At 40.2% G+C, this 14,815-nt stretch overlaps 1 protein-coding gene across 1 annotated transcript; it reads left to right on the forward strand.

Annotated features, from left to right (window-relative positions):
- Nucleotides 1-1,812: 1,812 nt before the first annotated feature.
- Nucleotides 1,813-12,182, forward strand: LOC306754497 (extracellular matrix protein 2; the record flags this gene model as incomplete). Its single annotated transcript, XM_079238516.1, has 8 exons — nt 1,813-2,004; nt 2,118-2,415; nt 2,720-2,909; nt 4,018-4,133; nt 4,214-4,371; nt 4,853-4,992; nt 11,568-11,894; nt 12,002-12,182. 8 exons carry the CDS (start codon nt 1,813-1,815, stop codon nt 12,180-12,182), a joined length of 1,602 nt encoding a protein of 533 aa, XP_079094642.1.
- Between the last annotated feature and the right edge of the window lie 2,633 nt (nt 12,183-14,815).

Consider the following 14,815-nt stretch of genomic DNA (forward strand, 5'->3'; position numbering starts at 1 on the left):
AACAAATCATCTCTGGACACATTGCTGTTTATGTTGGAACAACACATCAGGATCTGAGTGTTTGAGTGTTTAGTGTTAAGTCATCTACTGTGCCATTTGGAATATGTCTGGATTCTGCTGACATTTTCATCTCTTCAGCTAATCTCCGGGTTCAGAAGAAAATATAACTCTTCTTATAGTCTCCAAATTCAGTGTGTTGCATGGATATAATCCTCAGTTATGAAGTTGGAAAAGCTGCCTAGGACATTTTTGCCACCTTTGGAAAGATTTTATGTGTGTCTGTGTGGTTGCTGAACAAATGGAGGGTAAGTCTCAGCAAGTTTCACCCCACAGTGAAAATCCCAGCTTGGCTCCACTCAGCTATGGTTTCCAGGGTCGATGTGAGGATGCACACACTCCGCAGTTCATGAACATTATGTATGTACAGAACAGAATGTAAAGATGGCCCCATTGTTCACGCCTCAGAGTTCATGTTTGTTTTCACAAGTAGATGCTAGTGGAGCTTATCCAAACAAGGTTGTCTCTGACCTGAACTGTCTATCAACCCCGTCCCTTGTATGACAAAATCCAAAATCTCTGTGAGACTTTTGATTCTGTGCAGCCCAAACACAAAATGAGACTGGATTAAAAATGTTTCAGATCACATGATGATGTCCAACTGGAATCTTCCGTTGATGTATGAAAGTTGCTGTCCTCCAGTTTCTTTTTTCCCTCTCGCGGCGTCTCACCATCCTCACAAAAAATAAGTCTTCCTACCCAGCGTTAGTAGACGGTTATGACAGGGAGAGGAGACTTGGGCGGGGTGTGTCTGTGTATTTCACGCTATGATGATTGAAGGCCTTTATTAGCAGTGTGAGTTTATTATTTTTTTACCTCTCCACCTCCTAGATATTCCTTCCATCCTGTCACTCTCTTCAGTTCAGCTTTCATTCTGAATTGGGGGGCATGTGCAATGTGCTGTCGAATTACTTCAGATTAATCACATTTTTTTCTCTCAGTGTTAAAAATATCTAAAATAAGAGTTTCTTGGATATGTATTCTAAGTTATCAGTTTGACTGTTCCTCTGCAAGGTCCCTCCTTTGGCATGACCGTCTGTTCTTTGTGGATTTGCTTCTTGTTTTTGCTCCAGCCGTGACATTCTCAGGTTAAATTTTTGGACTTCTCTGCCCAATAGAATCAGCTTGAGATGAATAAACATCCAATACAGATGCAAAGGAAAATATGGATTTTGATCATTTGTCTGAGTGGTGCAATTTCATCGGAGCAAAGTCTCAACTCTTTACACGACACAATTCTGGAAATCTCTTCTGAGACACCTGAAAAAGAAGCAGCCATTCAGTCATTAAGGATTGGCCCAGGACAACTGCTGGACACGCATTTTACTGGTAAGCTTTTATTGGTTTTATGTTAGTTAGCTGTTGTACAATCAGTTTGTTTTCTCTTGTCTGTTATGCTTTTGTTTTACTGTCTTTGTGAAGAAGAGAATGGAAACGAGCAGTCCCAAATGGACATAGGAAAAAAGACGGAGCAGAGAAAAACTGATTTCAAAGAGCTGGATGCAGGTCGACAAAGGAGAAATGCCAGGAACAGGAGAAAACATGCATCGACAGTGGAAGCCACCGCATATCGAATAGTAAGAGCAGACAAACAGAAATGTCATGTGTGGAAAAAGAAATTCAAAGTGATTGAGCATCTTTTCTGCTACATTTTGGTCTTGTTCAGATATATTTGGTTGTCTTTATTCAGCCCATTTATTCATTATGTCACTACTGTCCTGCTACTGCCTGTAGGCAAGTTTGGGGCAACCCCTGATGGGCTGGAGAAAGCGTGGAAAAGAAGAGATGGAGAGCAGCACTCTCATGGCCACACTGAAGGAACTTCATGCAGACAAGAAAAGGCTGCTGGATTATGGAAAAACACATGAGGAAGAAGATGACGAGGAAGATGAGGATGACGATGAGGATGAGGACGATGATGATGAGGATGATGAAGAGGACGAAGAGGTTTCTGTTGTTTCATACTATTAGAGCTGTTTTATTTTTATTTGACCTCCATTGTGGTTGATTGGTTCATTTTCTGTTGATTTTATTATTGTTCTATGTGTAAGGAGGAGGAGGAGGAAGAAGAAGAGGAGGAGGAGGAGGAAGAAGAGGAGGAGGAGGAGGAGGAGGAAGAGGAGGAGGAGGAGGAGGAAGAAGAAGAAAAAGAAGAGGGGGAAGAGCAGGAAGAAGAAGAAGAGGAAGAGGAGGAGGAGGCAACTGAGCTTCCCAGCAATCAAACAGAAACACACTCCTCTACTTCAGAGCCTCCTGCTGTGTGTCAGACTGCTGACAGAGAAATTAGCTGCAGGGGCATCAGTCTGACCCGCTTGCCGGTCTTTCAGAACCTGGAAATCACAAAGCTGGACATGGCAGGTGTGTTTCAAAGCTGCTGTCATTATGAAATACAAACAGACATGTAATAAACTAATTATAAAGCTGAAGAAGAGGAAATCTCTTCTCAAGCTTAACAGCCACCTGAAAGCAGAATGTAGTCGGCAGGAAATCTCATGTTGTATGTGAACTAAAATGAAATTCTGGAATTTGAATGATTACATTAAATTTCACTTAGCAATAATTATATTTTCATAAACAATTAAACAAAAGCGGTAGTACAGATGTGTCTTCTAACATACATTTTCACATGTGACACATTATTGCATGTAATTTCTCTTTAAAGAAAACAACATCAGAGTCCTTTCTCCACAAACGTTCCTTGACTTGCCAAACCTGGACACGTTGGACCTGAGCCAGAACAAACTGGACGATGAATCATTCGGCCAAAACCCTCTTTTAGTAAGTAACACTGCTTTTCTCAACTGGCTGCTGCCAACCTGCAGTTCCAGTTCAGCTGGATTTACCTGCAGCCAGTAGGTGTTACAACTGTAGATTTCCTCTCTGTCTTAATGCTCATAATTTAGGCGTGACTTATTTTCCTTCAACAAGCTGCTCCCCAATATGTATAAATAAGATCAGCAGGAAAGGAAAGGAGAGCCAAGGAAAAAGATGTCTTTACCGAGGTCTGTCTTTTGGGTAAAATATCTGATCCAGAAGTTTGATCTGATCATCTGAGGAAAGAGAAAGACATTTTAAATGATTGAAACGGCCGATACTATTGTCCCACATTGATATATGGGTGCATGCAGTCATTTGGCTTAAAGTCAAATTTCACTGACAACCTGTTAGGTAAAGTTTAAAGCTTCAACTTATCCGCACTGAACTAAAACAAATCAGCTAAAAATTGGAGAAAGTAATAAACTATGGTTCACATATTCATGTGTAAACCACTTCAGCAACCACTGAGCATTTACAGCCGGCTAAATGCGAATAGGAGAGTTTTATAAGCCAACTTTACATCTATTAAAATAAAAAAAAAAGCAGACCTGATCATCACAGACTGCTAAAATTGCATTAACAGATCCCTTCTAAGAATAACCCCTGCAATAACCTCTGAATGATCACAGGCCAAACTCTGATCCCGACCACACCCAGGCGGCCGCCACTCTCTGACCAATCATGATTCATTACCACTGATATTCCGTCACGATATTGGCTGAACAAACCTGTCGGAAAACAGCTGCAGTCAGGGATGTGATGAATAAAAAGGAAATTATTTTTGGAGGAATATTTTTTTCCCCTTCATTCTCTGCTCGCATCCACATAATGACAGAGGACTGATGGACTGGCTAGAGGGACACTGCAAACATCCCGTCCAGTACTTTCACTCACGCAACAACCACCACAGCAGCTCTCACTAAAAAGCCACCCAGAGTGGCTTTACTAAAAATACAGCATGATAAATGACATGGAGGAGATGCACAGAATGGAAATACTTTCATTTGGTGAATTTCTGTGAACTAAAATTGACGTTGAAAATGAGAGACTATGAGCGACTCTGATTGGCTATGAGACAACTATTTGTCATGGCCGGTGCAACGCTTTTCCCCTGTGTTTCATGCAGAACTCGACCACTTTGAGGAAACTATATCTGGATAATAACCAGCTCACCAAGACCCCAGCATTGCCACCTTCTCTGGAGGAACTCAAGGTTAACAGAAACAAGCTTGGTGGACTCACACCGCCCTGCTTCAAAGGTACAACTTGATTCTGTGCAGATGAAAGAAACACAAAACAGTCTTGGATGAAGATGATGAAATTTATTACTACCTTTTAGGTTTGGCAAATCTACTCAATCTGGAGCTTGAGGAGAATATTCTTCATGAAGGCAGTGTGTCACCTTTAGCTTTCAGACCACTGCGGAGGCTTGTGGAGCTTCGACTGGATAAAAACCGCTTCCGTTTCCTGCCACTGGGCCTTCCTCGCTCCCTTCAGGTGTGCTGTTGTTGCAACCTGTAGAGAGAATGAATAAAAATAGCGAGACCTGCTGTCATTAGGGTGGAATTCTGACAATTGTTTTAGATTTAACAGAACTTCATTTGTGGTATGGATTGTATGTTTCTGTGTCCACTCTGAATGGACTGAGTTGTTTTTGTGAAGTTTATAGTTTTTTTGTTTGATTGTTTGTTACGAGATTCTGGAAGTCCGGATGATGGGGAAAATAGAAAGTGGGGAGAGAAAATGCAGTAGCTTTATGTATAGTTGGACGATTAAATAATTTTGCATTATTGTTTTAGAAAAAAAAAAAAAAGAAAATTGTAATTCCTACTTTTTCACCTCATTGTATTACTGACTTCTATCTGAATATCTGTTTGTGGATAAAATCTTCGAAAGCTGATTTTTTATATCCATGCAAAATTACAACTGATGCCCTGAATGACACGTTCCTGTTTGTCTGTGTCTTTTTCACATTAAGGTTCTCAAAATGAGTGGAAACCTGATTGAGGAGGTGACGGAGGAGGCACTGAAGCGCTCCATTCATTTGAAAATGCTCAACCTGAGTCACAACTACATACACGAACAAGGCATTGCTACTCGCGCCTGGACCCGTCTGAAGTATGTTCATCCATCCATCCATCCATCCATCCATCCATCCATCCATCCATCCATCCATCCATTTAAATTTATGCAGTTCCCACAATAAGCCACAAGAGGGCAGCCTGCTCTCGCTTGAGAACCTGAATTATTTGAGGCATTTCTATTTTAAAATAACACATTCTCATAAAAAAAAGTTTTTCAGCAATATTTCACTTTAAAAAAAAAAAATAAAATTGTTATCTGAGTATGGGGATGATTTTTCTCTCAATCAAAAACCAGCACCGTATCTCATGTTCCACGTCCATCCTTGGTGGAAGTAAGTCTTTTCAACAAAGACAGATGTTTTATTTCTCTTTTCTTCATCTCACTCTCTAAAACAGACATACACAAGCATACCGGCATATCGCACAAGTTTTGACAGCTGACTTTGTGTACTTAGACGAGCAGGCGTGTGATTGAGAGCTTGAGGGCAACTTTGTGCCTGTGTGTTTGTGTGTTTAAATATAGTGAATTCCGGTGGGTTTTACTTTGCTCCCTGGGATCCTTGTGAACCACAGTGGGAGCTTCAGGGAAAACTGAGGAAGAGAGAATGTAAAAGAGGGAGTGCTGGAAAAGCAGCTGTGGGGACTTTGTGTGAGCTACATGGAGGACGAGGTTATAAAGTTTGAGAGGGTATAATCAGGAGAAATCTGACTGAAGAAATTTTCAGATCTTGTAATCATAGACAGAAAACAGTAAAACAAAAAACTCTCAGACTTGACGGTTCACTGAAAACCATTTAAAGAGGGTGTCCAGAGTCTTCATTTGACTTCTGACTCCAATGATATTTGATTGTTGACATTTGACCTCATTAGTGGTAAAAGCAGCTAGTTTCCCACTGGCACTGCTGGCTTATTAGCTTATCCTCTGTTTTAAAAGCTTGCCTCATCTCAACATAAACACCAGTTTGTTTAATTTAGCATCAGTGGAACGCTATTTGCACAGGAGATATGGTGGCAAAGAGGAAGAATTTTCCTATTGTTAGTATATTGTTTTATTCTGCAGACATAAAGGCATGTTGATCCACTGCTGCAGAAGTATTTTCATCATGCAGCTTCTCTGAGGTGTGTGGCGAAATAGAATGGATCAGAGAGAGAGGCAGAAACAAAATGAAAAGTAAATTGCTTAATGCAGTGTGCTGGTTCTAATTAATGGAGTACCTCGGCCCCTGTGACTGGATCAGTGTTATTGTTGCCTCCTGCAGAGGTTACAGCTGGTGGATACTGGAGCTAACAGGGAGCTGGGGACTAGAGCTTGAATCTGGGATCTGTCCCAGGGAAGTTTGGCAAACTGTTACCATCTTAACGCTGTTTATTGTGGGAGACAAAAGTTTTATTTTAAATATACAAAGAAATGGTGACAGAATTTCCAGACATTTTACTTCATATTAAAAATAGATAACTTTTTTATTTATGTCTTTTAGAAGTTTGAAATAACAGAAAAGTAAAAAATGCCTGAAGTAAAACTTTGGGCTTCTTGCATGACCAATCATTAGAAACACTCCCTGTAGCTTGTTAATGATTTTCTTTTCTTGCTTTTGTAGCTAGATCTTACTCATTCAGATTTTGTTTGGGAGATTTTCTGCAAAAGTTCTTCAGTTTTGTGAGATTCTTGGGTTGTTTTTCAAGAACTCCCTTTTTAAACATCCGTCCATATATTTCCAGTTTTCAGCTTGCACCACTTTCACATATAAAGTGGTTTTTAGAGCATGTTTATCTTATTGTAGAAACCATTGTCTCTCTATCTTCAAACTCGTTTGAAAATAGATCTTTGCTTTTAGAATTTACTGTGATTTGTTTAAATCTGTAGTAAAAATGGCGACACAAATATAGAATCTGGCATACAGTATGTGGAACCACAGTAAGCAAGGTAAGTATGACGTTTTTCTGTTGTACAAGTGGCATGTTTCTGTTGCTACAACTCAAGCCTTGAACATGACTCATCTACTTCTAGAGTTAACAGCAGGGGAGGTTGTTTGTTTTATGAAATTCTGCTTCTTCATTTTAGCCAGACACACCTTTGCCCACTATAATCGAAATGATTCAGTCTTCAGCATTTTAAAATTGTGTCATGCTTGGTTGTTTCAACTCAAAGGTTTTCTTTTGAATACATTATCTTTGGGCTGCCCGGTGGCATAGTGGTGGCGTGTGGCCTCACAGCAAGGTCATTGGTTCAATCCTCAGCTGGGGCAAGGTTTGTGACCTTTCTGTGTGGAGTTTGCATGTTCTCCCTGTGTATGTGTGGGTTCTCTCCAAGTACTCCAGTTTCCTCCCACCATTGATTGGTTACTCTAAATTGCCCTTAGGAGTGAGTGTGAGCGTGAGTGGTTGTTTGTCTCGGTGTGGCCCTGCGATGGACTGGTGAGCTGTCCAGGGTGTACCCTGCCTTTCGGCCTAAGACTGCTGGGATAGGCTCCAGCTTCCCCGCGACCCTGAATTGGATTAAGCGGTTGGGAAAATGAATGAATGAAAATTATCCATCAGGAGTTCACTTTGTGTTTCCAGGTGAGGGCCAAGAATAAACCAGGTAATCAATGTCTTACACCCTCATTTGAAAGCTCAAATCATCTCACCCAACTTATGCATTGCATGACATTAAAAAGCATTATTTAATATCATCATTTGAATTGAAAGCGTTTCAGACTTGTTTGACGACACAGTGACTTCTATCATGTGTACTTTTGGAGCTGCTGCTGCCTGGCAGCATCCTGATGCTGAGAAAGTGCACTTTAGAACTTTTACATCCGAGATGCTGCATGACGTTGCAGCGGAGTTTCACTTCACGCCAGAAAACACACTCCTTGTTTTGAACACACAATGTTGCTAATTCAGCAAAGAAATGCTAGAAGATTAAAAGCGAGAAAGAAAACAAGAGTCATCGTAAGATTATCTTTTGCTGGCTGTAGAGAGCTAACAGGTCAGGTAGGATGCAAGATGGATACCATACCATATTTATTTATAAAGCACTTTAAAAACAACATACAGCTGACCAAAGTGCTGTACAGAAACAGCAAGTGAACCAAAACAGCTTAATATACAACAATAATATGGTAAAATAGGAGATACATGAAAAAGAACAGTTAAAAATAAAATACAAGGACACAGATGACAACTCAGTCTTGCTAAAATGCCAAAGATTAAAAATGTGTTTTTAACCAGCTTTAAAATACAACGAGGGAGTTAGCCTGTCTAACCTGCAGAGGGATGCCGAATTAGCCATCGATAGGGGGCACGATGGGGAAAATGGCAAAAGTTCTGCAGTGTCTTCAAAAGCTGCACCTTTAATTACATTTTAAATGCAGAGATTTTTCTCGCAACAGTTTTTTCCTACCATGTTGCAGCATTTATTTCAGTAAGGGATTGTAATTTTTTTTCAGCCTCTGCTAACAATAGAATCCCATTATTTGTATGTGTTGATCCAGACATGCTGATTATGTAATCTGATCATGCAGTAGCATACTATAACATGCTGCTATGGCTGATTCTCCCTAAGGGGGCCAAACAAGCAGATTGCATCTTTAAACAGACAACTGAATCACAGTCATAGACACACACCTGTCTGTTCATCTCCTGCTGGTTCTTTATAAAGATGTCAGATTCAATAAATGTCTCAATACGTCCATATCTCCTTCCTCCCCAGTCAATCAAAGCAGTGCTGTGCACATCGCAGCTGCCTTCCGACAGATCTGACTCAATCCTCCACATGAAAACCCTGAGCTTGTATTTAATTACTTCAACCCATTAGGGTTACATAAACACCCTTACTCCCACATGCCTGACAAGACAAGATTTCATGGATAATGTGTTTTCAGTTGATGCTTTTATCTCAAGCTGCCAAACAATTTTCAGTAAGAAAAATAACTGGAACACTAATGTTTTCTTTTTCTTTCTATTTCTGCATGTTCTGCAGCTCGACATAACAGCCTTGTAAATAGGTCATCAACTTACAAACACTCAGTGCCACTACACTGAAGCTTGTAATGAATACTGCAAAACTTTATACATCATTTTGATCTATTTTGTGTTTAATCTGGAGGCATTTTTAGTGGATCAGATGCTATTGTTTTTGCCCATTCAGCTATTTTCAATTGTATTGGAAAGAAGGCTTTTGTGGGAGATCCACGCAGATTTGTCACTGTTTTGTGAGCTTAGACTGATTGCGTGTTTCGGTAATCATAGCGCCAAAGATGTCAGTGTGTCGTGCTGTGATGCGTCTCAGCCTGATAGGGCTTGTAACGAAAGCTCCTTTTGTTTTCGGCCCAGCACAAATTGGTTTTGTAATAAGCTTACATAAACAGGAAAATAAGCAGCAATGCACACATCACTGCACACCATCACTCCAAGTCTACTACAATATTATGCTGATGACAAGTCAGAGCCAGTGGATCTCATTTAGATGATCTTTGGTTCATATTTAAAGATTTCCTGTATGGGTAAAAGCACATTAGGAAGGGCAGCATGAATAGAAATACTCACAGTCAGCACACCAAGCACAGCTGTGGGAAACTCTTCAAATCCTTACTTTAAATGAAGTCAAATATGCTTCAGTCTGTTTTCAACACATGTGACAAATGGTCCAAAAGGCTCCCAGATATTAGTTGTTTTTAGATAGATCTGCACACACTGAAGTGCACATGCTGCTTTAATAAATCTGAAGTCATGTCCTGCCTTCATCCATCCATCCATCACTTTTAAGTCCAAGCTTGGTGTTTCTTACTTGGCTCAGCTGCTCTGCCTGGCTTACCTTTCTTGCTTTAGATGCCAATGTTTCTCAACCAGCATGTCTGCTGCTGGAACAGTGGGTGAAGCACAGATGGAAATGTGTGTATTTGTCAGCATTGTAATTCTGCACGCAGAACATCAGCTTTATTACATTATTTTGCACGAAATCCTGGACATCTATAGATGGGGGCACAAAAACATGTGGTTTGCTGCTTACTCCTTGATAAACATTTTCAAATCATGTGTGTTCATCTTGCAGAGAGACTGTTAAGTATGTGGTAGTTCTTTGTTTTTTTTTTTTTTTGTTTTTGTTTGAACATGCAGTATATGTTTGAGAGTGAACGTTATCTTCTCGCTGCACCGCTGAATCTTTTGGCAAGTTTGTCAGTGTGCAGTGGTGTTTCTGCTTCCCATCATGCTGCACGCACATTAATGTGCATTTGTGAGTGGGAGTGCAGAGGGTGGAGGACTTTAAGAAGGGAGGACTGTGTGTCCCTCTGCTCATTAATACCATGTGGACCGCTAAGCAGTGGTGGACTGCTGCTGAGCTTCTTGGCAAACTTTTAGAATACAAATCAGCAGCACACAACTGGTCTGAACTGGTGCAGAGACACGAAGCGGGTGAAATATTTCAGGGTTTGATTTTTAGGCTGAAACCATATTTTACCAGCAAGTCATACATCTGCAACGATGCATTCAGAGGTTAAAGGAAAGGTTGTGTTTTTAATGCGTGTTGGCACATGTGCCTGTGTGTTTTGTGTTAAATCTGATGTGCTCTCTCTCTCTCTTGAGTTTTAACTTTCCGCAAAACATTTGTGATTTTACTGATGTGATGTTTTACTGAACTTTTGTTCAGCAAAGAGGAATGTGTGCTAGTAGACTTTAAACAGGTTCAAGGAGGAGAGCCCAATGTTTAATCCGACCTGAATGTTTTACCCAGATAATCAGAAATTACCTGCGATTTGTGGATTTTCATGATTATATATCATCCACATATAACAAATGGAAATATTTAGGTTTATTTCAAGAAATATTCAGCTTCAAATATCTCCAGTCTTTATTTCCTTGTCGACGTTGATCCCATTTTACTTTGACTGTGTGGTCATTTGTTAGACACCTGAATGCTTTTTAACCTATTGTTTTCTTAGAATGGTCAGCAAGGAGCAGAAAATAAGTTTCCTCTCTTTCTGTGACCTGTGTTGTAAACTTGCAACAGCTGTGTGGGATTTTCCAGGAGAGGAAGAACACTGAACCCCCTGTACTGTGTTTTTGCCTCAGGGCCCAGAAATATGGTCCTATCGCTATAGCCATTCATTCTGTTTCCTGCAAATCAAAAATTTTCATACTTCTTGTCAGGCCATTTGCCACTAATCCTGACTAAAACCTTTTTCTTCCATATGTCATAACAGGCTCTATTATTTCTTTCTGGGTGCTCCTAATTATTTCCCCACCACCCCAGAGGTGCTGTTTCGGAGTCCAGTAACTGTAAAATGTGAGATCTGCCGTGAAGTTTTGAGCACCTATTGTGATAATAAACCTTGAGAACTGCATAAGATTACATGACTGCTTAATAAGTTATGTTACATAATTTGTCCAAACTTGTAAAAATCAGCTTTTTCATTTTCAGTCCCAGATCTTTTAGGATGATGAACATCTGTAAGAAATTTCATGATAATCCATCAAATAACAATCTGGACCAGAGAGGCAGACTGACTGATTTTCCAATAAAGTAGCGTTTCCTTTCCCAGCTGCATGGTTAAGATCTGATGTCTGATTTGAAAATTGAGTCTTATGACTTTAATCGATGATTCCTCTTCTTGCTTTTTTCCTCAGGTCGCTGGAGGTTCTGGACCTGTCCTACAACAGGTTTACCTCTGTACCACTGAATCTGCCTCGTGCCCTCCGTCAGCTCAGCCTCCACCACAACAACATCAGACACATTCCTGCGTTCACGTTCCGTCACATACGACCCGGGCTCCAGTCTCTACATCTGTCCCACAATGCACTGGGCAATGAGGGCGTGGAGCAGTTTTCTTTTGTTGGGACTTACCGATCACTGAGTGAGCTCCTCCTTGACAACAATTACTTGGAAGAGGTGCCTGGATGTGTCAGGCAGTTTAAGACCCTGCAGGTGCTGAGACTGGACAACAATCAGATCAGGTTTGACACAAAACCAATATGTTTTCTTTTTATTTCTTTTTTCTTCTTTTAATTTTCTGAAGATGAGTTCTTTTTTAAATCAGAATGTGTACATGTTGTGGTTTCAGGATGGTGAAGAAGTGGGGAGTGTGTCCCCCCCGTAATCCTGGCTCCACTTTGGCTTCGGTTCACTTGGAAAATAACCTCCTGGAAGTGGAAAAGATTTCCCCAAATGCCTTTTTCTGCATCTCTGATGCCCAGGGACTGGTCCTTCATCCACAACGAGACAAGCAGGACAGAAATATATAAACTGACACACACACAGATCCAATGTACTGGATATGAAGGAACTGGCATAACAAACAGTCAAAATTTTCTTGTTTTTCTTTCCCTTCAGTGCATCTTTGGAACAGCCCAACTCATGAATCCAATATAGTTTGCAGAAAACAATAACATTACCACGTAGCTTGTTAAGTCATTTCAGATCGTTAAAACCAGTCTCTCCTGTTTTCTTTTAAAGCCACGTTTGAGGGAAATGGCTGGAATGTTTTTGGTATGCAATAAAGACACAAGAATTGAAGGAAACATTACTTTAAAAACTTGTCTAAGGATGTCTAAGGGTGCTATGATGCAGAGGAATCTGAACCTGCTGAAAACACAGGTATAAATCTGTCTTTTTGCTGAGATTTGTGTTTCTTTGTGACTTTTACAACTGAAAAGGATAAACTACTGCTTTCAGTCTAAATCTAAAGTACTAGCAGAGCTTAAAGGGGGAGCCTTTCATCAGGTGAAAATAAAGTCAGGGTGAGTCACATCTAATCTGAGACATCCATAAAGTGACTATATGTCCAGTGGCAGAATGTGAATCTAAAGGAATCATCAGAACAGGAATATTAACATCACAATGGTCCCCCATCACCAGTGCTCCAACATAAACTTCCACAACCAGCTATGCTTGCATAGGATCACTCTGACTAGGAAGGGGGCCTTGGTCAGGGTCTCTAAACATGCAGAGTTGACGTCAGTCATGGCAGGATTGTGTTGAGTAATTGGGGTGCAAGTTTGTATGTGTTCGAGGAGCAGGGCAGCCAATTACAGCATTTGGCCTAGCAGTGGGGGAAATGAGAAAAAAGGTGAGGAACATGTTGGAGAAGAGAAAAACTAGGAGCGGAACAAAAAGCTGGCTTTTAGGACACAAATGAGCCATTGTTCACAGAAAGTTTCTCAGCTGACGGGTGGAAACAAGAGGAAAAGCAGTTCGTGTCTAGTTGAGTCCAATGAGATGTGGCCAGAAGACAGAGAGGGAAGGAGATCTGAAACATAAGGAAAACAAAGTGGGTAGGACAGAACGCTAGAGCACATTCTGGTCTATTTTATTCATTTAGAAATAGGAACCGCCAGCGCTTTTGTGCCTTTCTAAACTTATTCCCACAGTAACATCCCATTGCTTTGCCTCTTTCATTTGTCAACCTCATCTCTCACAATGCGCTGCTTTCGAGTCTTAAGATAGTAATCATCCCAGTGATGCAAATATGCTTCCAGCTTCATGGCATGAGTGGGTGCATTTGTCTAAGCAATGTCATGATACATGGAAAAATGGTCATGATACGACTACAAAGTAGCAAAGGTGAAGGAATAAAAACAACAAATCCAGTTCCTACTGCCCTACCAGTATTAATATTAGTGTTCCCGATAAGGAATGGAAACTAAACATATGAAGATCTTAATTATATCCAACTGCTTTACTTTAGGCCTTAAATCACAATACGATACCTCCAGCCTGTGTTTCACTCTCAGAAAGAAAGAGTTACGGTAAGTAAATATTTCTTGACAGCTGGTGCAGGTTTGAGTAGCTGTAACGAAATGATGGAAATCTCTGTAAATTTTAAATCCACTTGGAGAAAGACAACACATCTCACTGTATATCACTTACAGTAATGAATACAATAAAAAAAACAAAATGTTGAGCCATGTTCAGTGAGTGAAGTTGTAATTTATAGATGGTGCATTTGCTGTGTAAAAGGAGTTGGCCGGAGGTTTAAGGTTTCAGCAGAGAGCAGTTTTCTGCAGCTCTAAATGAAAATTGTTGATAGATTTTAGGAAATCCACTCCTGCCCTCCCTCCTGCCCTGATAAATGGACAGGTAGTTGAGGTGGTGCATCAGTACAAGTACTTGGGAACAGTACTGGACAGTAAATTAACATTCGACACCCAGGTTGATGCTGTCTGTAGTAAAGCTCACCAGAAAATGCACTTCCTTCGCAAATTGAGATTTTTTAACGTCGACAATGTTTTTATGAAAATGTTTTATTCCTGTTTTGTGGAGTCAACTCTTACCTTTGCTTTTCTTTGCTGGTTTGGCATGTTAAATCTTAAAAATCGAAACCGCTTACAAAGCATAGTTAAAGAGTGCAGTAAAATTACTGGCTGTCAGTTAAGTGATTTGTGGGACCTTTACAAATGCAGGGCTGTATGCAAGGCAAAGAAAATCCTTGCAGATCCTGCCCATCCTCTGCACAGGCAGTTTCAGCCATTGCGCTCAGGCAGGAGATATTGCGTGCCTAAGTTTAAAACCAATAGAGTCAGAAACTCCTTCATCCCAAGAGCCATTGGATTTTTAAATAAATCATAGTTGTTAATTTGCTACTTTTAGCGTCGCTTTATGTGCTGTGATGTTCTCATCTTACCATGTTTCCACTGTTATTTAACTTGCCTTTTATTATTTTATTATATTATTTTATTATTATTTTATTATTTTACTATTTTTATTTTATTATTTTACTATTTTTATTGTTTGTTGTTGTTGACTGATTGCACTTTTATGCTACCGGCTGCACACAAATTGCCCTTCGGGGACCTAATAAAGTATTGATTGATTGATTGATTGGAACAGAAGGTCTCCTGCAGACTTTTGACTCACAAGCTCAAAATGAAGAACAGAG

This window comes from Telmatherina bonti (genome assembly GCF_933228915.1).
Source record: "Telmatherina bonti genome assembly, chromosome: 4".
In the NCBI taxonomy this organism is placed as follows: Eukaryota; Metazoa; Chordata; class Actinopteri; order Atheriniformes; family Telmatherinidae; genus Telmatherina; species Telmatherina bonti.